The sequence below is a fragment of the Thamnophis sirtalis genome, unplaced genomic scaffold (assembly GCF_051295495.1).
Source record: "Thamnophis sirtalis isolate CommonGarterSnake01/CBP01778 unplaced genomic scaffold, rThaSir2_p1.2 scaffold_6, whole genome shotgun sequence".
Taxonomy (NCBI): Eukaryota; Metazoa; Chordata; class Lepidosauria; order Squamata; family Natricidae; genus Thamnophis; species Thamnophis sirtalis.
In genome coordinates this window covers 41,628,709-41,650,680 of record NW_028261386.1, presented here as the reverse complement: position 1 = coordinate 41,650,680, position 21,972 = coordinate 41,628,709, and the positions used below count along the sequence as shown (strand labels likewise).

The following is a 21,972-nucleotide window of genomic DNA, read 5'->3' as shown; positions in this document are numbered from 1 at the left end:
CCTTTAAGTATCAGGTAATATAAATCACTCAGACATCTTAAAGGAAGTTGGGAAACAATCTTTCTTTGGTGCTAGACTACACAAGCCTTCCTTGGAAAAGCATTCACAGCAAGTATTCTACCAGATTTTTTTTTTCAAGGAGCTAAGAGAATTATACTTCAACAAACAAGCATACAACAGTGTAGGAGTGCTAGTCCCATATTAGACAGAAAAGCTAGCTGGGTGATTTTAGACTATTCACTTTCTCTCAATACAATACAATACAATACAATACAATAGCAGAGTTGGAAGGGACCTTGGAGGTCTTCTAGTCCAACCCTCTGCCTAGGCAGGAAACCCTTTACCGTTTCAGACAAATGGCTATCTAACATCTTCTTAAAGACTTCCAGTGTTGGGGCATTCACAACTTCTGGAGGCAAGCTGTTCCACTGATTAATTGTTCTAACTGTCAGGAAATTTCTCCTCAGTTCTAAGTTGCTTCTCGCCTTGATTAGTTTCCACCCATTGCTTCTTGTTCTACCCTCAGGTGCCTTGGAAAATAGTTTGACTCCCTCTTCTTTGTGGCAACTCCTGAGATATTGGAACACTGCTATCATGTCTCCCCTAGTTCTTCTTTCTATTAAACTAGACCTATCCAGTTCCTGCAACTGTTCTTCATATGTTTTAGTCTCCAGTCCCCTAATCATCTTTGTTGCTCTTCTCTGCACTCTTTCTAGAGTCTCCACATCTTTTCTACATCGTGGTGACCAAAACTGAATGCAGTATTCCAAGTGTGGCCTTACCAAGGCATTATAAAGTGGTATTAACACTTCACGTGATCTTGATTCAATCCCTCTGTTTATGCAGCCTAGAAATGTGTTGGCTTTTTTGGCAGCTGCTGCACACTGCTGGCTCATATTTAAAGGGTTGTCCACTAGGACTCCAAGATCACTTTCACAGTTACTACTGTTGAGCAAGGTACCACCTGTACTGTACCTGTGCATTTTGTTTTTGTTGCCTAAATGTAGAACCTTACTCTTTTCACCATTGAATTTTATTTTATTAGATAGTGCCCAATGTTCAAGTTTGTCAAGATCCTTCTGTATCTTTAGCCTATCTTCTGGGGTGTTGGCTATTCCTGCCAGCTTGGTGTCATCTGCAAATTTGATGAGTTCCCCATTTATTCCCTCATCCAAATCATTGATGAAGATGTTGAAGAGTACTGGGCCTAAAACAGAGCCTTGGGGTATTCCACTGCATACTTCCCTCCATGTAGATGTGGTTCCATTGAGGACTACATGTTGAGTGCGGTTGATCAGCCAGTTACGAATCCATCTGGTGGTGATGCTGTCTAACGCACATTCTTCCACTTTATCTAGTAGTAGGTTATGGTCTACCTTATCAAATGCCTTACTGAAGTCCAAGTAAACTATATCAACGGCATTCCTCTGGTCCACTAATTTTGTCACATTCTCAAAGAATGCAATAAGATTAGTCTGGCATGATCTGTTTTTGACAAACCCATGTTGGCTTTTGGCTATTACTTTGTTTGCTTCTAGGTGTTCACTAATTCATTGCTTAATTATCTTTTCTCAGCGCAACCTATTTCACAGGGCTGCTGCGGGGGGGGGGCGCGATATAATGAAAAAAAGTGTACAGGGGATGTACAAATATATATTTTAAAGGCATCCAAGTACAAGCTAAAATGAAATACAAAAGTATGCTGATACAAAAATAGGACCTTATTGTGGAACTATACAACCAGCTGAATTGTTTAAATAGATATTGCAAAAGAAAATTATCAGTTGCAAAAATTAGTGATTGTAGGAGATATTCTAGTCCACACCAATTCAATCACAATTAAAAAATAACAAAGATTTGAGAGAGACTGCAATATGGCAGTAATCCAATATGGCAGAGTAATACAGGTAGTCCTCAATTTATGACCACAACTGAGCCCAAAATTTCCATTACCAAGCAAGACAATTGAGTTGTGCCCCATTTTACAACCTTTTTTCCATAGTTGTTAAACAAATCACTGCAGTTATTAAGTGAATCATATGGTTGTTAAGCAAATCTGGCTTCCCCCATTGACTTTGTCTATCAGCAAAGCCAGCTGGGAAGGTTATCAATGGTGATTATGTGACTTCAGAGCAGTGCAACTGTCATAAACACACACCCGTTGTGCCCAAAGTTGAACGCATGACAATGAGGATACTGCAACGGTTATAAGTGGTCATAAGCCACTTTTTTCATTGCAGTTGTAACTTTGAAAAGTCACTAAATAAATGGTTGTAAATCGAGTTAAGATTCTATTGAAGGACAATAGAGAAAACAATTTAGGCACCATTTCTACATTGTCACTTTAGCTACAAATTATTTTTGTGAATTATTCAGAGATATAATTCAAATTTATTAAGCCAAGAAAACGAACGTGAGAGAATGTAGAATAATTCAATATCAATGAAATGGGGGGGAAAAGATTGATGAATGTGGTGTTTGTTTTTCAACGAACAGCAAGGCAACATGCTTAAATACCAGAAAGCAAACAACACTGCTTAAGTTCATTGACTTGAGAAAACACTCTTTTATACTGCTTTTATATTCTAAAATAAATACTTTGGGGAAACAGAGAACAAGCTATTGTACCTTGGCTTCCATTTTCTTTCAGACAGAAACCGATAGAGCAAACATTTCTAGGGGATTACCTTGCCTGTGTTTCTATAAAGTTAATAACTGAGCTGTCAGTCAAGGCATATATAAATACAGTAATGTGTTCTGCTTTAGAAGCTCTCCTATTTACAAGAGCAGCCAGCCAAGATTCTAAAATGACTGCATGGTCTGTTGGCTTTGATCTCTTTTATACTCTACTCTCCCAGTATCTGTTAGTTTGCTATTTATGATACCTTTGTGTATTTAGGCATAAGTAAAGCCACTGTGAAAAGCCAGCACTTCTTAATGATGAAGGAGGTAAATACATCAGGTAATGCAAAGGATTTTAAAAAACACTCTAAATATAGCCATTTGTTAATGCAGGAGACTGATAGCATTATTTTTCTAATGTTAAAAAAATAAAGTTTAGTGGTATTATTTAAGCAACTGCTAGCTTTGTAATTGTAGAAACATCCCATATCGTGCATTTACTGTCTAAGACATTTTCGGGATATCAAAACTAATCTCAGCTGACTTACAATTGTGAGGGCAGCCTTGGAAGAATATCACAGCTTTGCTACCAAACAGCCCCATCTTGGAACAACATTGTGGTTAGCATTCTGAAAAAGCTTTCCTTCTAGTTAAGGAACAATTGCCCCTTGTTCGTCTGACAATGTTACTAAAGATATCTAAGGTTCTGTTCTGCACCTTTTAAGGGGGATTATGTAGCAGTTATACCTAAAGGTCAGAAGTTTGCCTCTACAAAAAAGCAATTTTTAAAGAAGACCCACTGCACTACAGAGAGTTGAGAAGCAAATGAGAAAATACAATGAGAAAAATTGGTTCAAACTAAAGAAAAACAAAGGAGAAAAAGCTCCTTGTTGAATCAACACATGATTGAAGATGCATCAACTAGACAATATTCCTGTGATACTATCATTGGAAAATCTAGACGAGACTGAAAAGGAAGCTGATTATCATTCCAGGAGATGGATGGATGGATGGATGGATGGATGGATGGATGGATGGATGGATGGATGGGTGGGTGGGTGGGTGGGTGGGTGGGTGGGTGGGTGGATGGGTGGGTGGGTGGATGGGTGGGTGGGTGGGTAGGTAGGTAGGTAGGTAGGTAGGTAGGTAGGTATGATATTTCATGTTTCTAAACCTCCCATCTCCATCAAGGTTATAGTTTCAGATCCTTTTTAAAAAAGAAAGATATAAACACAAAAATTCTCTGCCTAGAACTTCACATGGTTCCAAAACTAGGTCTATATAAAAATATAACCCATTTCCTGGTCAGTCACTCTCTCTCAGCTCAACTCTGTTGGCATTGGTTTTATTTAGATTTCTGAACTCAGCATGGTGTTGGACACTAAACAATCCATGTTCTCTCTATTTTAAAACAGGTGTATTATAAGTAAATATGCAGTTTGCAATTGTTTGGAAAGTGATCCTGTATATATCAATGAGAAATTCTTGTAGAAGTCCAGGAGATATTTCTGGTACTTGTTTAAAAAAATTATAACACTATTCCTGCAATCTCTTAATGGAATGATAATCAAAGTAATATTCTGAAATAAACCACATTTACTTGAATACTCTTTTAGACGGCCTGGATGTTTCCATTCATTTGTATGGTGATTTTCATATAACTATATTATTTAGGAGCAAACCATTGCTATTAGTTAAATAAAATTGTATGGAGATGCATGTACAGTTAATCTACAGAAATAAATTTCACTTTTATGAATCAGTCCCTATTTGCAAATTTCACAATTCAAAACTATTCACATTTAAAATGACCAAACCAGCTATAAAATTCAAGATCAAGTTGAAAACAAAGGCTGTCCAAGGAAACCAAACAAAACATATTTGCTGTAGGTGTATTGCATTTATTTTATTTTTAAAAAGAATGTATCAAGGGAGACATCTAGTGGTTTTGAAATACAGAGGTGAAAAACAAGTTTTCTTCAGCAGCAATTTTAGGCAAAGGATTAGTTCTCAAAGATCCATTTTAAATAGTATCAATGCATTTGGGTTACATAAAGGGCTCATTCCAGTAGATTCTGGTTATTTCTCAAAAACATTCTGAATTTGTTAAGTGTGCAAGGGAAGATGTTGTTTGGCATAATTCTGAATAGAGATAACAATGAGCCAAATATGAAATGTATAGTGTGACTATATGCCGTGGTTGGATTCAAATAATTTAACAACCGGTTCTCTGCCATAATTATTTCTTCCAACAACCAGTTCATCAAACTGCTCAGAAACTTTTAACAACCGGTTCTCCCTCCACCGGCTATATGCCAGACAAGAAATAAGCAGCTGAGATTTCTGATCTTCATCAAGACACTGAGAAATGTATAAAAATAAAAATAAAATATATTGTACTTTTCTTTTGTCAGAAAAAGCAAATGATAAAGTAAATAGGCTTGAACTAAGCAATGTTTTGCAAAAATGTGGAGTTGAAGATCAGTTGCTGGACACATACATGCTATATATAATGGAAGTAAAACATGTGTGATAATAAATAGAATGCTTAGTGAAAAGTTCAAGACTGACCAAGAAGACATAATTTAAAATGGTGATTCAGAGGATTTTTTTTTCAAATGATTCAGATAATAATTTTTAATGCATTATATGCAATGTAAGCAAAATGTTTGTGATGATATTAGAAATGTATCAGTTGGAGATGTGAATACATGTTGCATTTGAGGCTAAAACATGAATGAATTACAGCAAATGTTAGACCAGGGGTGGGCAATTAATTTTCCCAAGAGGCTACGTCACAAACTGAGATTGTTGTAAAAGGCAGCCATCATCCAGCCGCCACCACCCTGGCCCTGCTGCTACCACCATCCCATCTCCCACCAAGTTGTACCATCACCCGCCACTGATGCCAACATCATGCCAATGCTTCCTCCCAGTCCCCACCACTGCCAATGCCTTGCCCTGTGCTGCTGCTGCCACAGGCTGGACTGGACTGCCCATTGGCTGATGTGGCCCATGCGTTATAAAAAGCCCAGATCTGTGTTAGATTATATGATACAAGGAACAGTGTGGATCTGATGGTTAGAATATCAAAGACCAAGAAGGTTGTGTTTGATGAGAAAAACAGTGGAATGATTGTAAATAATGCATAAATAATGAAAAACTAGAATAAGTATATGAACTGACCTTCTTTGGTTGAATTTTTGATAACAATGGGGAAACGGAGAGAAAAATTTTAAGATATGCAGATGTCTGCAAAAAAGTAATGGATGGTATGTGGTCTTTTGCAAGAAATGTTTGTACAATTGGAATATCTGTCGAGAACTAATAATAGCAGCACTGGAATGCAGCTCAGATATACCAAGTACTATTGTTACATATGTGAATGAGGCAGCCATGCAAGAGAATCATATTAGATTAAAAATAAATGGCCACTCTTAAAGAATTTGATTCAGGACAGAAAATATGGTACATGAACCACTTGTTGACCCAATGAAGATATCTTTGCCTCCATTCACATAAAGCATGGACTGATGAAAAAATTTGTGAAAGGGATGAACCAGAAAGATGAAAGTTTCTGTTTTTTGAGACAGATGCTTCCAAGAATAACTGATGCCAAGATTAAGGAAGGCCTGTTGGTCCACAGAACAGATATGTCATCAAAGACAAGTGGTTTGAAGGTCTATTAGTAGAGCCAGAGAAAATTGTCTGGAAAGCAATTCAAGATGTTGTTGAGAATTTTCTTGGCAACTACAGAACACCAAACTACATCTAGCTGATTGACAACTTCTTATAGCATATAAGATCATGAAGTGCAATCTGTCATTGAAGATTCGTTTTTTGCATTCACGCTTGGATTTCTTTCCCAACAATCTAGATACAATCAGTGACAAACATGGCAAAAAGTTTCACCAGGATATTGTTAGAATGGAAAAACAGTAACGGGACAACTGAAATCCATCAACACTGACTGACTATTGTTTTAGATACAGCAGTGAGCTGCATCAAACACCAAGTACAAACTAAAATCAGCAGTAAAACACATTTACCTCTGTTGAATTCATGCAGCATTTTGAAAACTTTATGCAATTACATCTATTATAGCTATTAAAAGTTAATTTAATGTTTCTCAGGACACCTATATGACACAGACATTCTGAAATTATACTTGTGTTCAATTTTAAAGGATCTATCATACTCACCGAATGTTTTTGAGAAGGAAAAACTTTTGAAAAAAAATGTTGTCCGATATAAAATAAGTCTTTTTGAAAAAAGGCTCCATATCATTTGGAAAAATTATGTTTCTTATATATATTTGTATGTAATCAAACTTTATACATTTGTTCTCAACTACAATACATTTTACAGAAGTATTTCTTATTGAAAAGAACATACCTGTTTTTCTTTGAGCTCTCATCCTTTCCTCTCTTCACTCCAAATATTCTTGTAATGAGGGTGCTAAAGAGAAGTGTAGATGAATTTCTCACCTAATATATTAAGCAACATAGAAAATATTAAGATATTTGTATTCAGTTTCTAATAGGATTGTTTATTTATTAAATTTGTATGCCAGTCCATCTTATCCTGAAGAGTGACCCAAAGGAGGGTTCAAACATCTGGAGTCTGGAGAATTGTGTGCTCACAAGAGTCCAGCCCTCCTTGAATTCCATTTTTATGAACCGCCAATTTGCCTTGACCATTAATAGTTCAGATTCTTATAGTGAGTAAGCATGGATTAACCCCTTGTACTCTTTCAAACAACCTTGGTTCCTGATTTCTTGTACCTGACATTCTTGATAAAGAATGCAGTAAGAATTATCTGCTTTCTTCCTACCCTTAATAGCATATTTTGAGAAACAAGGGGGAAGAAACCCCCATCCCCTACACATTTTAAAGAAATTCATCATCATCCACTTTCCTAGGCGATGGATATCTAGAAACCAAGGGAAATTGTTTTTATCCCCATTTTTTATTAGAATGTGCATATAGGAGAAGTAATATGTTGAATATATACTTACATTACAATTCAAGATGCAATTTGCAGATCCCGTAGAGGAAGGGGAATTATTTAATCTGGACCAGCTGTCATAGCATATACTATGATTCTCCTACCTTGGGTACTATTCTTTAAATACATGCTAGATTTTGGATGTACAGTCTCCTGACCTTTGCAAAGGAGTCATGGGGGGGAGGGGCACAAAGAATCACACAACTGTAGCCTCATGAGAAACCCTCCACTTGTATTAATTAATGCTAAATGACCATTTTGAATTTTTTATCTTTCTGAAAGTTTATTTTATAATTTTAAGTTGTTAAATCTTAAATTAATTTTAATATTTTAAATATGATTGATTGATGAGGGAGGGAGGAAGGCTGTCTCATTTCTGTACTTATTACACTGGATTTTGTAATATTTGGAGCATGGAGTTTTACCAGAAAATATAATATATTATACAGAAATACAATATTTATATTTCATACTGTTTTATATTAGAATTTAAGTACTCTAACTTTATTTGTACTTTATAGTACATCTAGATAGATTTTTCTCAGTTTGCTCATGACAACTCACTGTGAATAATAGAGATTAAATCTTTATAAAAGGGAATTGAGTTTTTACATCAAAGTACATATGCAATCCAGAATCACAAGCTTCTCTTTCCAATAGTTAAAAGATTTGGGACCATCAAAAAAAAATATTTCTGATGCCTCTGACCTCTAATGTGTCAGGAAGGTTTCAGATAAATTAACTTGCAAAAGTTCCTTTAAACCCTGTGGATTTTTTTTTGTTTAATCCCAAATAAAATGGGAAAAATACACCAATTCAATTGAATGCTCAAGTGATACTAGGGAAGATGTCATGGCACTAAGTAATCAAAGGAACTCTGGAGAAAAAAATATGGATTTTTTCCCATTTAAATAGCAGATCAAAGCAGTAAAATTTAGTTATGATCTCATTTAAAAATTCCATTGAATAAGAACTTCTTATCAGAATTTAAGGACCTTTCAACAATGTTACAAGCATGTGGGACAATGACAAAAGAAATCATATAGATGTTTTAAGTTCATAGTAAAGTACAATTAACTGATATTACACTTGGATATTCAAATTTCTTCACTGTTTACTATAGGCCAAATTGATAAATATATAGCACAAAATAAAACCAAGCTACATGTCACATTTATTTATTTTTGGGACTGTTGATTCAGCAATATTTGATAACAATAAAATTCTAATATGGGTGCAATATTTTCGTGAAATGGTTTTCTATCTGTCAATATTCCAGTTACTTGTAGTATCAATCAATATCTGATGTACTGTAAATGACACTGTTTAAAATGTGACAAGAAAGCCACATTCTGTATCTCAAGTATGTGAAAGATGACTTAACTGCTTAATACTGGTAATGTGATTCTTTTCCCCCTCAGTCAGATTGGCATCAGTAGTTTATAACTGGCCTTGAATAATTACTGTAAAGGGAAGTAACTAAATATGAAAACTAAATCTTACAAGGTTACAAACTAAAGATAAAAGGGAAATTGACTCATTCCTTGAACAAATGCCAACATATTGTTACCTATGTGTATTATTTGCCTCATCTGGCAAATAGTTCACTCAATATAAAACTTTGAAGGTAAATGATGTTGCTCATAAAGGAGGTATCAAATGTAATTCATTCAATAATTGAAGCAAGATTGGTCCTCCATTTCTATATAGCACTAAAAGCTGGGATATGCATACCTCAATGACAAGGACGCCCCTTGAAATAAATAGTTAAGACCAATTCTAATACATTGCCTTCTTCTCTCTATTCTGAAATAGGCATACTTCTAATCAAATCAAGTTTCTTTATTGGAATGTTTAATTTTGTTCTCAAATTACAATCACCAGGTAACAGGATTGTCTTCAGATATCAAGGACAGGTGCAAGAAAAGTACAACATGGTTTCAAGGTCTGGGCCCTCAGAGTTGGCTTTTTATATTAGCCTTTTTCATTTTAAATCACTCCAGGTATATGATACAGCTATCCAAAATGGCCTACAATATCTAATGAAAAGATTGCTACATGGCAATAGTGTAATGCAAAACAAATTTGAAGGTAAAAATTATTTGAAAAGTATTCATCCCTTTATAGGAATTTATTGATATACTGGTAATTAAGAAGGCAGCAAGTGCCTCCAACTGTACAAATAGTATAAGTTATTTGTAATCTGTCAATGCCCTTATGGCTAAGGATGGTGAAGAGGATATTGCTCAATACTTGTTATTTTCTAAAAATTTGTCCAACAGTTCTTATAAAATACTTGATCTCAATCGTCCTGAAAATAAGTAGTGGATTGAGTTCAGAAATTCTACTTCTTTGCTCTAATAGTAAAATAATAGAATTTTTTCTTTGCTCGTAACAGTGTTTTTCAACCTTTTTTGTGCAAAGGCACATTTTTTTCATGAAAAAAATCATGAGGCACACCACCATTAGAAAATGTTTTAAAAATTTAACTCTGTGCCTATATTGACTATATATAAAGTAATTTTCCCACGGCACACCTTATACTATGTCACAGCACACTAGTGTGCCGCGGCACAGTGGTTGAAAAACACTGGTATAGTAAGACAATCCTTATGGCTGTGGAAAGGCTTCTTGGGCAGATGTTCAAAGCTGGGGCATTTTTTGCTGAATGTATTTTATGTTTATAACAGTCTCTGATTCTTTTGTCAGATTTCTTATTTGACTGGTGATCTGGGGGTTTTGTGTGTATGTGACAATTATGCAATTTTAACTGTAATTTCCATTGTATGCATTTTCATCTTATTAATGGCTTATGGTAAAGGACAACATTTATGACTACATTTTAATAACTACCTAAAATATCTTGGCATACTGATATACTATATTTCCATCTGTTTTTAATATAGTGTTGACATTAGGTGTCTGATGCTTTCAGCAGCCTATAATGCATAATAGTTCCATATGTAAATTGTAGAATAAAGATTGTGAATAAGATATAAACAATAAAATATAAATAATGTGATCATATATGAAAACATCTGACCATGTACTCTCCATATTGAGCCATGGTGGCGCAGTGGTTAGAATGCAGTATTGCAGGCTAATCCTGCTGACTGCCAGGAGTCCAATCCCCAAGACTGATTCAGCCTTTCATCCTCCCGAGGTTGGTAAAATGAGGACCCAGATTGTTGGGGGCAATATGCTGATTCTGAACCGCTTAGAGATGGCTGTAAAGCAGTATGTAAGTCTAAGTGCTAATGCTATTGCTATATGAATACCTGCAAGAACTCATTGGAAGTTCTATTCTGCAGTTTCAGAGAACACCACTCAAATCTAACAAGGAAGAGACTGCATCCCTTTCTCCATAGCCATAGTGCATTTTTGTCTATTTTTAACGGTACAGCTCCATTCCGAATTAACCGGAGGTGGGGGGGATAATTTGTTCATGGAAAAGATGGTACGTTTCTTCTGGAACTGCCAATTCATTTGCATTATTTTCCATGTATAGAGAAGTAGATAGTTCCTTTCTCTATGGGCACAAAGCTATGTATGAGTAGTGTACATATTTCTGTGAATATATAGAATATGTAACATGAGAAATATTTATCGCCTACGTGCAACTTAACATGATTCTGAAATGCCAGTGAAACCAGTCAAAAAATACTTTTTTATTTTAGACCAAGAGACTACTACTGGCTACAATTATTGTTTTAATAGGCTAAGCAGCATTTGAAAATATAATGAATACATTTTTAAAAGTAATTGGATTTTAAATTCAACAAACCACTTAGAAGCAGTATTTTGTGTCATAAGATAATGGAAGTCATTTTTTTTTCAGTCAAATAAATATTTAGCCTTTAGTATAAAAAAACTAAATAAAAATCAAACAAAACATTAGACGATATAATATCCAATTTTAATGGTTTTACATGTTGTTTCATAGCATGTTTTCTATGTGAGCATGTTAGCTATATCAGCATACCTTCCACCTAATTTAGAAAAATAATTTATTTTAAAAAATCAGACATTATAAAGTTAAAGAAAACCATAATCACTGATCTGGTCACTATTAACATAACGCTTTCAAACTTAATATGCTACAAGTAAAGGATCAACTTACTGCCCAGACAGAAGAAGTAAAACCTAATATTGCTGCTTGCATTCCATCTGCCACATAAGGAATTATATTTTCACCTAAACGGGTGTCCTTGAATAAAGCTCTTAAGATATTTAATGCATGAACCTGAAGGGGAAAGTTAACAAAAGAACTTTAGTTGAAATGTATCACAAAGTTACGTATGCCAACCTTTTTTTACCAAAAAAAATACAATACAAATGGGGTACAAATCCTAATCAGTACCCTCCTATATGTCACAATCATTGCATACGACTTGTAATTTAAGGCCCTTGATATTTAGATTTGGCCCACAAGAGTCTGTCTTCAATTTAATTAAAATCAAAAATATAAGATGAGAAATTTTAAGCACAGAATGAGGAATTATATCAAATTTAAATTCTGTTTACAGACTTTTTCCTTTGCATTAACACAGAAAGAGATATAAAGATAGATAAATAGATGCTTTACCTGAGAAATTATATTGGAAGGCATATCTGAAGGTAAAGCTAAGTTTATCAAACTTTTCATGGTCATTTTTAGTAGACTTGCTTTACCTTTCTTTGGTTCTGAAGCTAGCAAGGCCTAAAATAAAAAAAAGAAATAAAATATAGGGATATAATATACTTTTATTACATTTAAACATGACAACTTGAAAATACCAAACATAAGCTTCAAGAAGTAGCAAAAGAATATTTAAACATTTCAATCAAGCAAAATGCAGAATTGTGATTTGTATTTCGGTATCATGCTTATGCAGAATTCTAATATAACATCTTTTTGGGAAATTGAAGCAATTCATTAAAAAAATTTAAAAGGTCTTTAAATCTATTATATTTGGGACAAAGGAAGTAGGAAATTATAACAACAAATGTACCACCAACTCCAAAAATGCTCATATTGTTTACAGAGATGGATGAGAAAATATAGCAAGATTGTTCAACATTTTGGCCATAAAAGTGGCATCAAAATAGTAATTGACTCAAATACTAAATGAAAAACCAAAACTTGGAAGAAGCAGGCAAATACACTATGAGAAAATCTGTAAATTAGTCTTTGTGTATGTGTGCACATGTGCTTTACATTTCAACAACTTTGTCCTGTTCCATTTCCAATTTCCATAGTCTATGGAGCAAATAAAATGATAATAACCTAAAAGCAATTCTTCAATATAATTCTGAATTTCTTCTATCATCAGTGTTATATTTATCTCTAAAAGAGAGGTGAAAAATTAAAAATATAAGCTTGACACAGTGCTAAAAGGATCTTCTCTTTATTCTCTTCCTGAATACACTATACCAAAAGTGCTTCAGAAGGGCCATAATCCTATAGCAGCAGCTTTGGGGAAACACCCCTCTTTTGGACACTGCAGTATATTTGTATGTACATATGTATTGGATTTAACTGAAATGTGTTGAATATTAAAAGTATCTTCTCATCATGACCAATCCTTACTTCTAAATTTCTTGATTTTGTATTGTAACATATATAGCATTATATTTCATTTAATTTGCATTTGATTTTTTAGTGTCCATATAGATGACCTATAACTATAATTGTTAGAATTAATTATATTTTTGTGTTCTCTGAAAACTTTTTAAATTTTATTTGTGTTTCAAAGATCTTTAATTGGAAGAAAATGGTATGTTTGTAGTAATAGCAACTTAGACTTATATACCACTTCATAGTGCTTTTACAGCCCTCTCTAAGTGGTTTACTGAATCAGCATATTGCCCCCAACAATCTGGGTCCTCATTTTACCCACTTTGGAAGGATGGAAGGCTAAGTCAACCTTGAGCCGGTGAGATCTGAACTGCTGAACTGCAGCTAGGAATCAGCTGAACTCTCCACTCTAAGCACTGCATCACCTTGGCTCTTGTAGTTATCAAGTTGTACTTTTGCTATTGTTTAAAAGATTCCCAGTAGAATTGTATTAAGAAATAGTCCTCAATTCAAGTCATTCCCCAAATCATATTTGTAAACAATATATAGGACTTCAAAGTAAGTACAGTATTTGATAAAAGATGCCCATTTTGTGGGCATAAAGATATAATTGTATTTCATCTAAAATATTACTAATAATAACTTTTAACAGAACAACACAATTAGAAGAAATTCTAATACCATTAGAAAAATCCAACCAAAAATTTATTAGTATTTAACTAGAAATACACTGTGCACTTCTCAAATGATTCAGTCTATAAACTGTGGTCATATAAAGATCAAATATACATGGTACCTGTATATAGAAAGGAATTCCAGCACTGCGTCTAGTAACACACAGTTTAGATGAAGGATCACTACATTTAATTTCTTCCAGGACATTGTATAACCATTGCTGTGGCAATTTATGTAGATCTTCATTATTACACCTATTAAGAGTAGGAAAACAAGCCTATTGAGAGTAGGGAATGCTAGAATTCAAAACTGAAGAAATGTGCTACAAAATGCTTAATATTTTGATGTAGAAGACCTAATATTTTGGAAGAATTGGATAAGTGAAGGAAAGTCATTAGGTTTCAAATATAAGTATTTCAAATACACCAGACAAGAATTCCTTTGGCATTGCCCAAGATTTTTTTTATTTTTACAAATCTGCATTATTAAAAAACATCAGGTGACATCAATTTTGTCTCCACAGTTGCTATTCTCTTACAATATATATTTTTCTTTAGTAGCTAATCGGTAAAATCTAAAAATTCAGAGCAGTGTATTTTGGAATGGCCAAATATCATCTTTTCCCTGATACGAGTCAGGGTGGCCACTCATAACAAACTCCACTCTAATATACAGCAATACAAAATCACACTGAAAATATGCCTTCATTCTCTAAAGTTTAATTGCTTCTATATTTTCTTCCAATTGAAAATTTTCAACTGAGCATCTTTGGATCTCTCTTTTATCATTTGTCATTTGTTTATCTATTTACAGAACATATATAGCTTCTTCATCAACTAAAGTCACGTTTTTCAGATTGTATAGAAATAATGTGCTCATTAAATTTGATATGGACTTGGACTTTTAATCTTGAAAGGTACATGAGAAACTTATCTGGATTTATATAAGCCAGAACTATGTGACATCAACTAACATTCTACTAACATTCCTGCTGAGTTCTCCTACATTTCAACTGTTTCTTTGAAAAAAACTGCAGAAATGGCAACTAGAATTCATGAAGAATATAACATGAAAGAAAATACATCCAAGCTACCACACAGTTGAAAATAAATTGCTTCAGTTATCTTTGAACAAACATTTTAACTCCTGTTAAGATTAACAGAAAGACAAAAATATATTGAAATGAAATCTGACAGACCCCTAAGATTATAACATGGTACTGTTTTGATAATGCCAGAAGTAATTTAATCTTGTTCAGTTATCCACTAACTTGCACATTTTGGGACAAGCAAAATTTTGGTTGTCCTGAAGTAATAAAAACATTAAGAACTATTGACTTTAAAAACAAAAAAAGACTACTCCCTTTAATTTGGCAACTGTGCAACACTCTAGACTGGCTGAAAAATTATTTCCATGGGAAACAAGTTTCCCTTAAAATATGAAAGGGAAAATTGAGCTTTAAAAATAACATGCTAGTCACAGATCCAAGCATGATTTTACCCAACTTAAGAGTCCAAGCCCATATCAGATTTAATAAGCAACTCATTTATATAATCTGCAAAACCTCACTTGAAAACATAGTTAGCTGATGTATAAATCATTGTGGTTCCAATTCAGCAAATATTCATTGTGGTTTCTCAGAGTATTTTAACTGGCAACAGAAAAATTCAGTCGCCTACATATTTAAAATACTTTCTCTGATCATTTCAATGAATACAATAAATGTTCCACACAATCTGCATCCTTCCACCCCACCCTTATAACAGGCTAAAAATAATTTAGTAGACTCCTTGCTTCAATTTATAGTTTGCTGTGTAATTATTTGAAATATAATGGTACATACTGAAATTACATTTCAATTACAAATTTAAATCACATTTGAAATATAATGGTTAACCAAAGAAATATCAAAGTCTAATTCTATTCTATACACCAACAGTAATCTCCTTCTGCAATACTTCACTGATATATTTAAATTTATATCCTTTAACGCTATCTCCCCCTTAGACAACCATCAGAGCGAATTTTGCAGAGTGCAAAGACACAAATGCCCCCTTTCTAATTCCATCTTGAGCCAAGAAATAATCATGTCTCCAGCTCCACTTCCCAACAGAGCAAATTTATAATAGGGGTTCTTGATCATTGGCTATCCCTGATGGCTAAGTTGCAGTGATGACAAAGAGAACATTTATTTTTAAATTAAATAAATACATACAATGCATTTATTTGTCCCATCTTTATTACTTGCTAAGTAACTCAAGGATACAAACATTCATAATACTCACTCCTGCTACTTTTTCCCACAACAACTCTGTGTGGTATGTCGAGCCAAGAGAGTGTGACTGGCCCATGGTCACCCAGCCAGCTAGAATTCAGTCTCCTGGTTTCTGGATCAGCACTTTAATCACTATACAAATTGGTTCTCCATTTTTTGCACAATTGTATCTTGAACCATCTAGTTACATTTGCCATAGTTATATCTCAGTTACACTATTCCATAGTATGACTTAGGCAAGTTTATCTTGGAAGATACAACTGATGTAAAATGTGGTAGTAAACTATTAAATTTAATTCATAATGGAGTTAAAAACTATCACTTATAGATATATTTTTGGCCTTCAACTTATACAGAAAAACCACTTGCTTTTTGCTTCAATTATCATTTATTCTTTCACTTACAATAAGCTGAAGGCCACAGTTCAAAATACCTCTGAATGATTTGCAACAAGCAACACAAACATTAAAATAAAGTCATAGTATTTGAAACAACATTTCCGAATAGCACTGCCCAGTTGAGCAAGCTCAAACCTTACAATGGGGGAACAGTCTAGATATCAGGGGACAACCTATTCCATTGGAGAAAAGCCATCACTGTAAAGGCTTGACTGGCCCTATAGATGGCATTTACAGGGAGCGAGGGAGGGAGGGAGGGAGGGGGGGAGGGAGGGAGGGAGGGAGGTATTTTGGTGAAAGAAGATATTATTTGGTGCAGGTAAAATGCAGTAATATTTTTGCTCAATAGTTCTGCAAATGAGGACAATAAATCCAAATGAGCAATGGCTACTTTCAGATAAGGATTAAAAGTAAAGGCATTCATAACAGAACAATTTACCTTGAGAATACTTCAGTAAGTTTTACAAAGCCAGCATAAGCTAACTCAAATGCTCCTCTATGTCGTGACTTTAGGAGATGATTCTTGAAATATTCCCCAATATCTTTTACCTGGCAGAAGGAAAAAAAAAACAAGAAAAATGTATGCCATGTACACCGAAACACTTTTGACAAACTGTGAATGATAAAGTTCATCAGGGAATCTTCTGCCTCTATATAAAAGAATATAGTTCATGGAAGAATGTCTATGGAGATGCTCAATCATCCAAGTCATGACTGTTCCAAAAGTGCTTTTCAAAAGGCACCTGGACTTTGTTTTTTCCTTGAAAACATTTTGCTTCTCATCCAAGAAGCTTCTTCAGTTCATAAATGAACTTTTTAAAAGCACATTTAGGTCAGCTCATGGAAGAAATATAGAACTATGCTGACAAATGCCCACATGATCTCTATGGCTAAAATGTGTCACTTCAGACAGGCATGAGATCAAATTTGATGTTTCTCTACATCAAAACAACAAACATAAACATTCCTTCACAAATGAACAGGCAGTGAAAGAAAAAAAAGTTCTTGCCTTAAATCCTCCTTGAATAGGCTTATTTTATAAATGTACTAAATACAGAGTAAGTAAATACACTAAATAAAGAGTAGCCTTACATGTTTATCACCTTTCTTCAGTGTAAAGTACCTCAGCTAAGAAACACATGATGAATTTGTATACCTCTATTTTAGTACTGTTGTTTCCATTCATTTTAAATTAATTACATTAACAATCGTTTTAAGAGAAATTTTATAAATAATTTGAATTTTAAAAACATAACAGTAGCAGTAGTAATGCTATAAATGTTAAAATGTATATTGTAATGTAATGCAATAATTTAAGAATGCAATAATTGTAATACAATTGAATATGTAATGCAATAATTTAGGAAAGGACTTTAGGAATCTTAGGTCATTACACAAGTTCACTGGGGTTTTCCCTTTGCTGCAAGCAGCAGCAACATGTTATGCACAGATGCAATATAGGTAGAGCCTTATATAAACAATATTTGTGTAAATGTGTTCCTTTGAGTTAGTTTTTGACGCCTAATGACTACTGGATAGATCCTTGCAGTTTTCTTAGTGATGTTTTCAGAAGTGATTTGTCACTGCCTTCTTTCCAGGGCTAAGACAGTGACTAATTCAAGGTCTTCCAGCATATTTTGTACTTACAGCTGGGACTAGAACTCACATTTTCCTGGTTTCTAACCTGATGTCTTAATCGCAACACCAAATTGGTTCTAACAAATGAAGCCTTAATCAAATAAATAAGGTTTATTTCAGAATATTACTTTGATTATCACTCTATTGATTGATTCCCTTTAGAGAACACTGTAAAAAACCTCCCAGTCTCCTGGATTCTAGCCCAAGTGCTAATTGGTGCTGGTTAAGACACCTCTACATCAAACTAGCTTTAAACCAGGGGTCCCCAATCTCCGGTCTACAACCAGTCTGTGCAAACAAACAAAGCCCCATTTGCAGGATGCAGGCAGCATGCAAAAACACACCCTCTCCAGTCCACGGAAAACCTTTCCCCACAGAATCAGTCCCTGGTGCCCAAAAGGTTGGGGGCTGCAGCTGTAAAGAATATTTACAGCAAGTAAATTAAGATGATTGCACTTCTACCTCCATAGTCATCCTTAAGTAAGTAGTATAAGCCACAATTTTAAAATATATAGCACATACTGGATAGAAAACAAAGTATAATGTGGTACACATGGAGGCAAGATGTGAAGAGCTGGGAAGAAGCTGTCCAGGGGATTAATATGCACTCTGAAAAGTTCACAATATATTAAATGCATTTCAAGAATCATTAATATATAATGATACACACACACACACACACACACATTGTAACCTTATGTAGAATTTCAAATATTTGAACATTCAAATTATCAAATTCTAATATTCTCTCTTTTCTAACCATTCATGCCAAGCAACTATGCTATGCTTTTTTTATACCAGAAGAATTTGCACAGTCCTGTGGAATGAACTCGGGAACAGTTCAATAAGACATATTCAATGCACATAATTGAATAGGCAAAACAAAATCAACATTAGAATTATTTTATTTATAATTACTCAGATTTATTATCTTCTAACAGTAATCAAGGTTATAGCATGATAAAGTGTGAAGAAATGTAAGAGATTTTTTTAAAAAAAATGCTATTGACCAAACAGCCAATATTTATAGCTATGTTTTCAGGCAAAATGCATGGCATTGGATTTAAAAGGTGAACGTAAGACTTTAAAACCAAATCCTGTTTGACTTGGAACAGAAAAGGAGCTTAATGGTATATTGGTGGTCATTTTTCTGCACTTCCAAAACATTGCAAGACTGCACACACAGCTGTGAGCCAGCTGAAAACATCTGTTTGAGACGTGTAAATAAACATCTTAGAATTATTTCCAAAACTCTATATTCAGCACGACATCAATAGTTCTTCAGTCTAAAATGGTATCATAATTTTGAAAAACTAGAGTTTTATTTTTGAACTCTCATCATAAACTTCCCTCAGAAAAAAAGAAAAAAGTCTGTATCACGTATATCAGTCTCTAAGGCTGGAAACTGACTTGGTTAAAACCATATGGGAAAGGGAAAAGGTCATCAATTAAAAACAGAAATCTAATAAATCCAAAATATTTCCAAATGAAATACTTGTGGTAAGCTAATTTCTTGTAAACACTGCAGTCCATTCTCTTGAACAGTCCCAGATGGTGTGCTTGCCTTCATGGTCTTAAAAAAAATGGGAGGGGAGAGGTATAAAAACAGGTCTGAGTGAGCATAATTCTGTCATCTAGCCTACAGAGAATATGATATCCTCAATCAATCAATGTGTTTGTTATCCAAAATTACAGACCATAAAAGCTATACTGTAATGATAATTTCATCAAATCTCACCTTGCTGCTTGCCAAATGGAAAACATAAATGTGGAAGTCAGTAAATGAACTTTAATATATACATATATACCACCAGAGATGGTATTCAGCCGGTTTTCTCCGGTTCGGGCAAACCAGTAGCAGGAGGCTCCGTGCACCCGCCCCGACATCATGCGCTAGCACTGTGCATGTGCAGAAGGTGGTGCGCATGCACAGACATGCACTCACATTTGTGAACCAGTAGGGAAGGTAAGTGAATCCCACTGCTGATATAAGCACTGTCCTAAATAGAAGATTCCTAAACCCATATGGCTGGAAGAAAGAATCTATATTCTATTAAAACTCACATCATGGGCAAAAAAATTTGAACCAAGGTATCTCAAATGGGCTAAGTTACAGAATGTGTCCAAATGCAGAACCTATGACTTCTAAAGTTGTGACTGTTTCAGTGCTACTGTTGCTGCTATGCTGGAGGTGCAGATATATAATCTTCATTTTCAATGTGACATGAGTTTCCCAAAATAGTCTTGCAATCTCTCTGTTCTTCTCCAATTCAACAGGAGCCACTTACCAGTAGGAAGGGGAGGAGGAAGGGAAGGGGACACCTGTGCATCCTTCCCAATCCATATCATCCCCTCCTCATGCTCCACAAATTTATGCTGCAAGCAGGCAGTAGACAGGATTTCAAAGGCCCCCTGATTGCTTCCTATAAGGAAACTCAATGGGGGAGCAGGTGGGAAGTTGGAAATTGCTTTTGCTCCCACTATCTTTTTGCCTATCATGGTCATTCTCTTTCTCTGTTAAGAAAAAAAAAATCTCTAAAATGATGACCCATTAGTTTTAAGAGGAACTCTTGCAAGACAATTCTATATCTGGTAATAAAGTAAAATATACTGAAATAGAAATGTCAGAATTTGCACTGTTGTAACATTCTTTAATTCAACACTGTTTCTGTTAACGTAAGTATTCATGAGCTGCCTAGAATATTGCTTAAATAAGTTCTTTGGACTAATTAAGAAAGTCAAATTAAGAGAAAGGGAATAATTAATAAGATCCCCATTTTAAAATAAGCGCACTGCTGTTAATATCTTCCCCAAAAATTATTCCTATTTTTCATCAAGACACTGCTATTATTTGGAACACACCAGACAGGGAACTACGGAACTGTGACAGAATAAAATGATTCCAATAATCTATCCAGTAAATACTGAAATTATCTGGCTGAACAAATCCTAACATTTTAGATACTCTACCTGGTCCACTGTTATCAGTGCATTTGAACAACTAGGAAGCATCTGTACAGGCAGAAGTTGACATAATTTCCCTAAAAGCAATGAAACTTCCTTCATGCTTCGCCAGCAACACACCAACACCATTTGAGCTGTGACATCACTTGTATGTTGTTCTTTACCTTAAAAAAATAAAACACAAATCAAAACTTCTTACAACAGCTCTAACAATCTTTTAAAAATTATTTCACCAGGATTATTTAGCAGTGCAATCTTTGAACAATAATGGTAAATCAACACTATCCCTGAAATATTAAATGCATTGTCAAAACAACTAAATAACTTAATTCAATCAAATAATAAAAAGTAAGTTTGCACACAACAAACTCAGTCTTGGCATTTAAATTAATAAAGTTGATAAAATCAGCCAAGTAGATATTAGAATTAGATGTAACAGGTTTGAATATGCAAGAGATAGCAAACTAACTAGCCTGGAATACAATTAAGAGATTAGAGCTTGGGTTGTAGCTCAGAAGCAATACTTATACTAGTCTTGCAAGGATTCCACAAATGTTATGAAAATGCTGCCATCTAAAATCTTGCAAAATTGTTGGCCCTTGAAACAACTACCGTAATCCAGTGGTCATCAGACATTTTAGGCTTCATATCTCAAAATTCCTAAACACAGGGCTAAATTAGAAGTTTAAGGTACCAAATTATGGAATACTGAGTATAGACATTTCTGTTAGGTGAACTAAAGACCTGACTTGATATAAGATAGCTTCTGTGTTTCAAAATCCAGGCATATTTTGAAGAATCAGGATTTACAACCATTTCAAATGAATGCACATTA

At 34.4% G+C, this 21,972-nt stretch overlaps 1 protein-coding gene across 1 annotated transcript in view; it reads right to left on the bottom strand.

Moving 5' to 3' along the window:
- Positions 1–21,972, bottom strand: part of THADA (THADA armadillo repeat containing) — a 112,160-nt gene that overhangs the window by 57,345 nt on the left and 32,843 nt on the right. Inside the window, exons 21-26 of the mRNA XM_087717710.1 lie at positions 21,144–21,301; positions 16,975–17,084; positions 13,984–14,116; positions 12,216–12,329; positions 11,751–11,873; positions 7,018–7,109 (exon numbers count right to left, since the gene is read on the bottom strand). Coding sequence (XP_087573836.1) covers positions 7,018–7,109; positions 11,751–11,873; positions 12,216–12,329; positions 13,984–14,116; positions 16,975–17,084; positions 21,144–21,301 — 730 coding nt within the window. The remainder of the gene's footprint in view (positions 1–7,017; positions 7,110–11,750; positions 11,874–12,215; positions 12,330–13,983; positions 14,117–16,974; positions 17,085–21,143; positions 21,302–21,972) is intronic.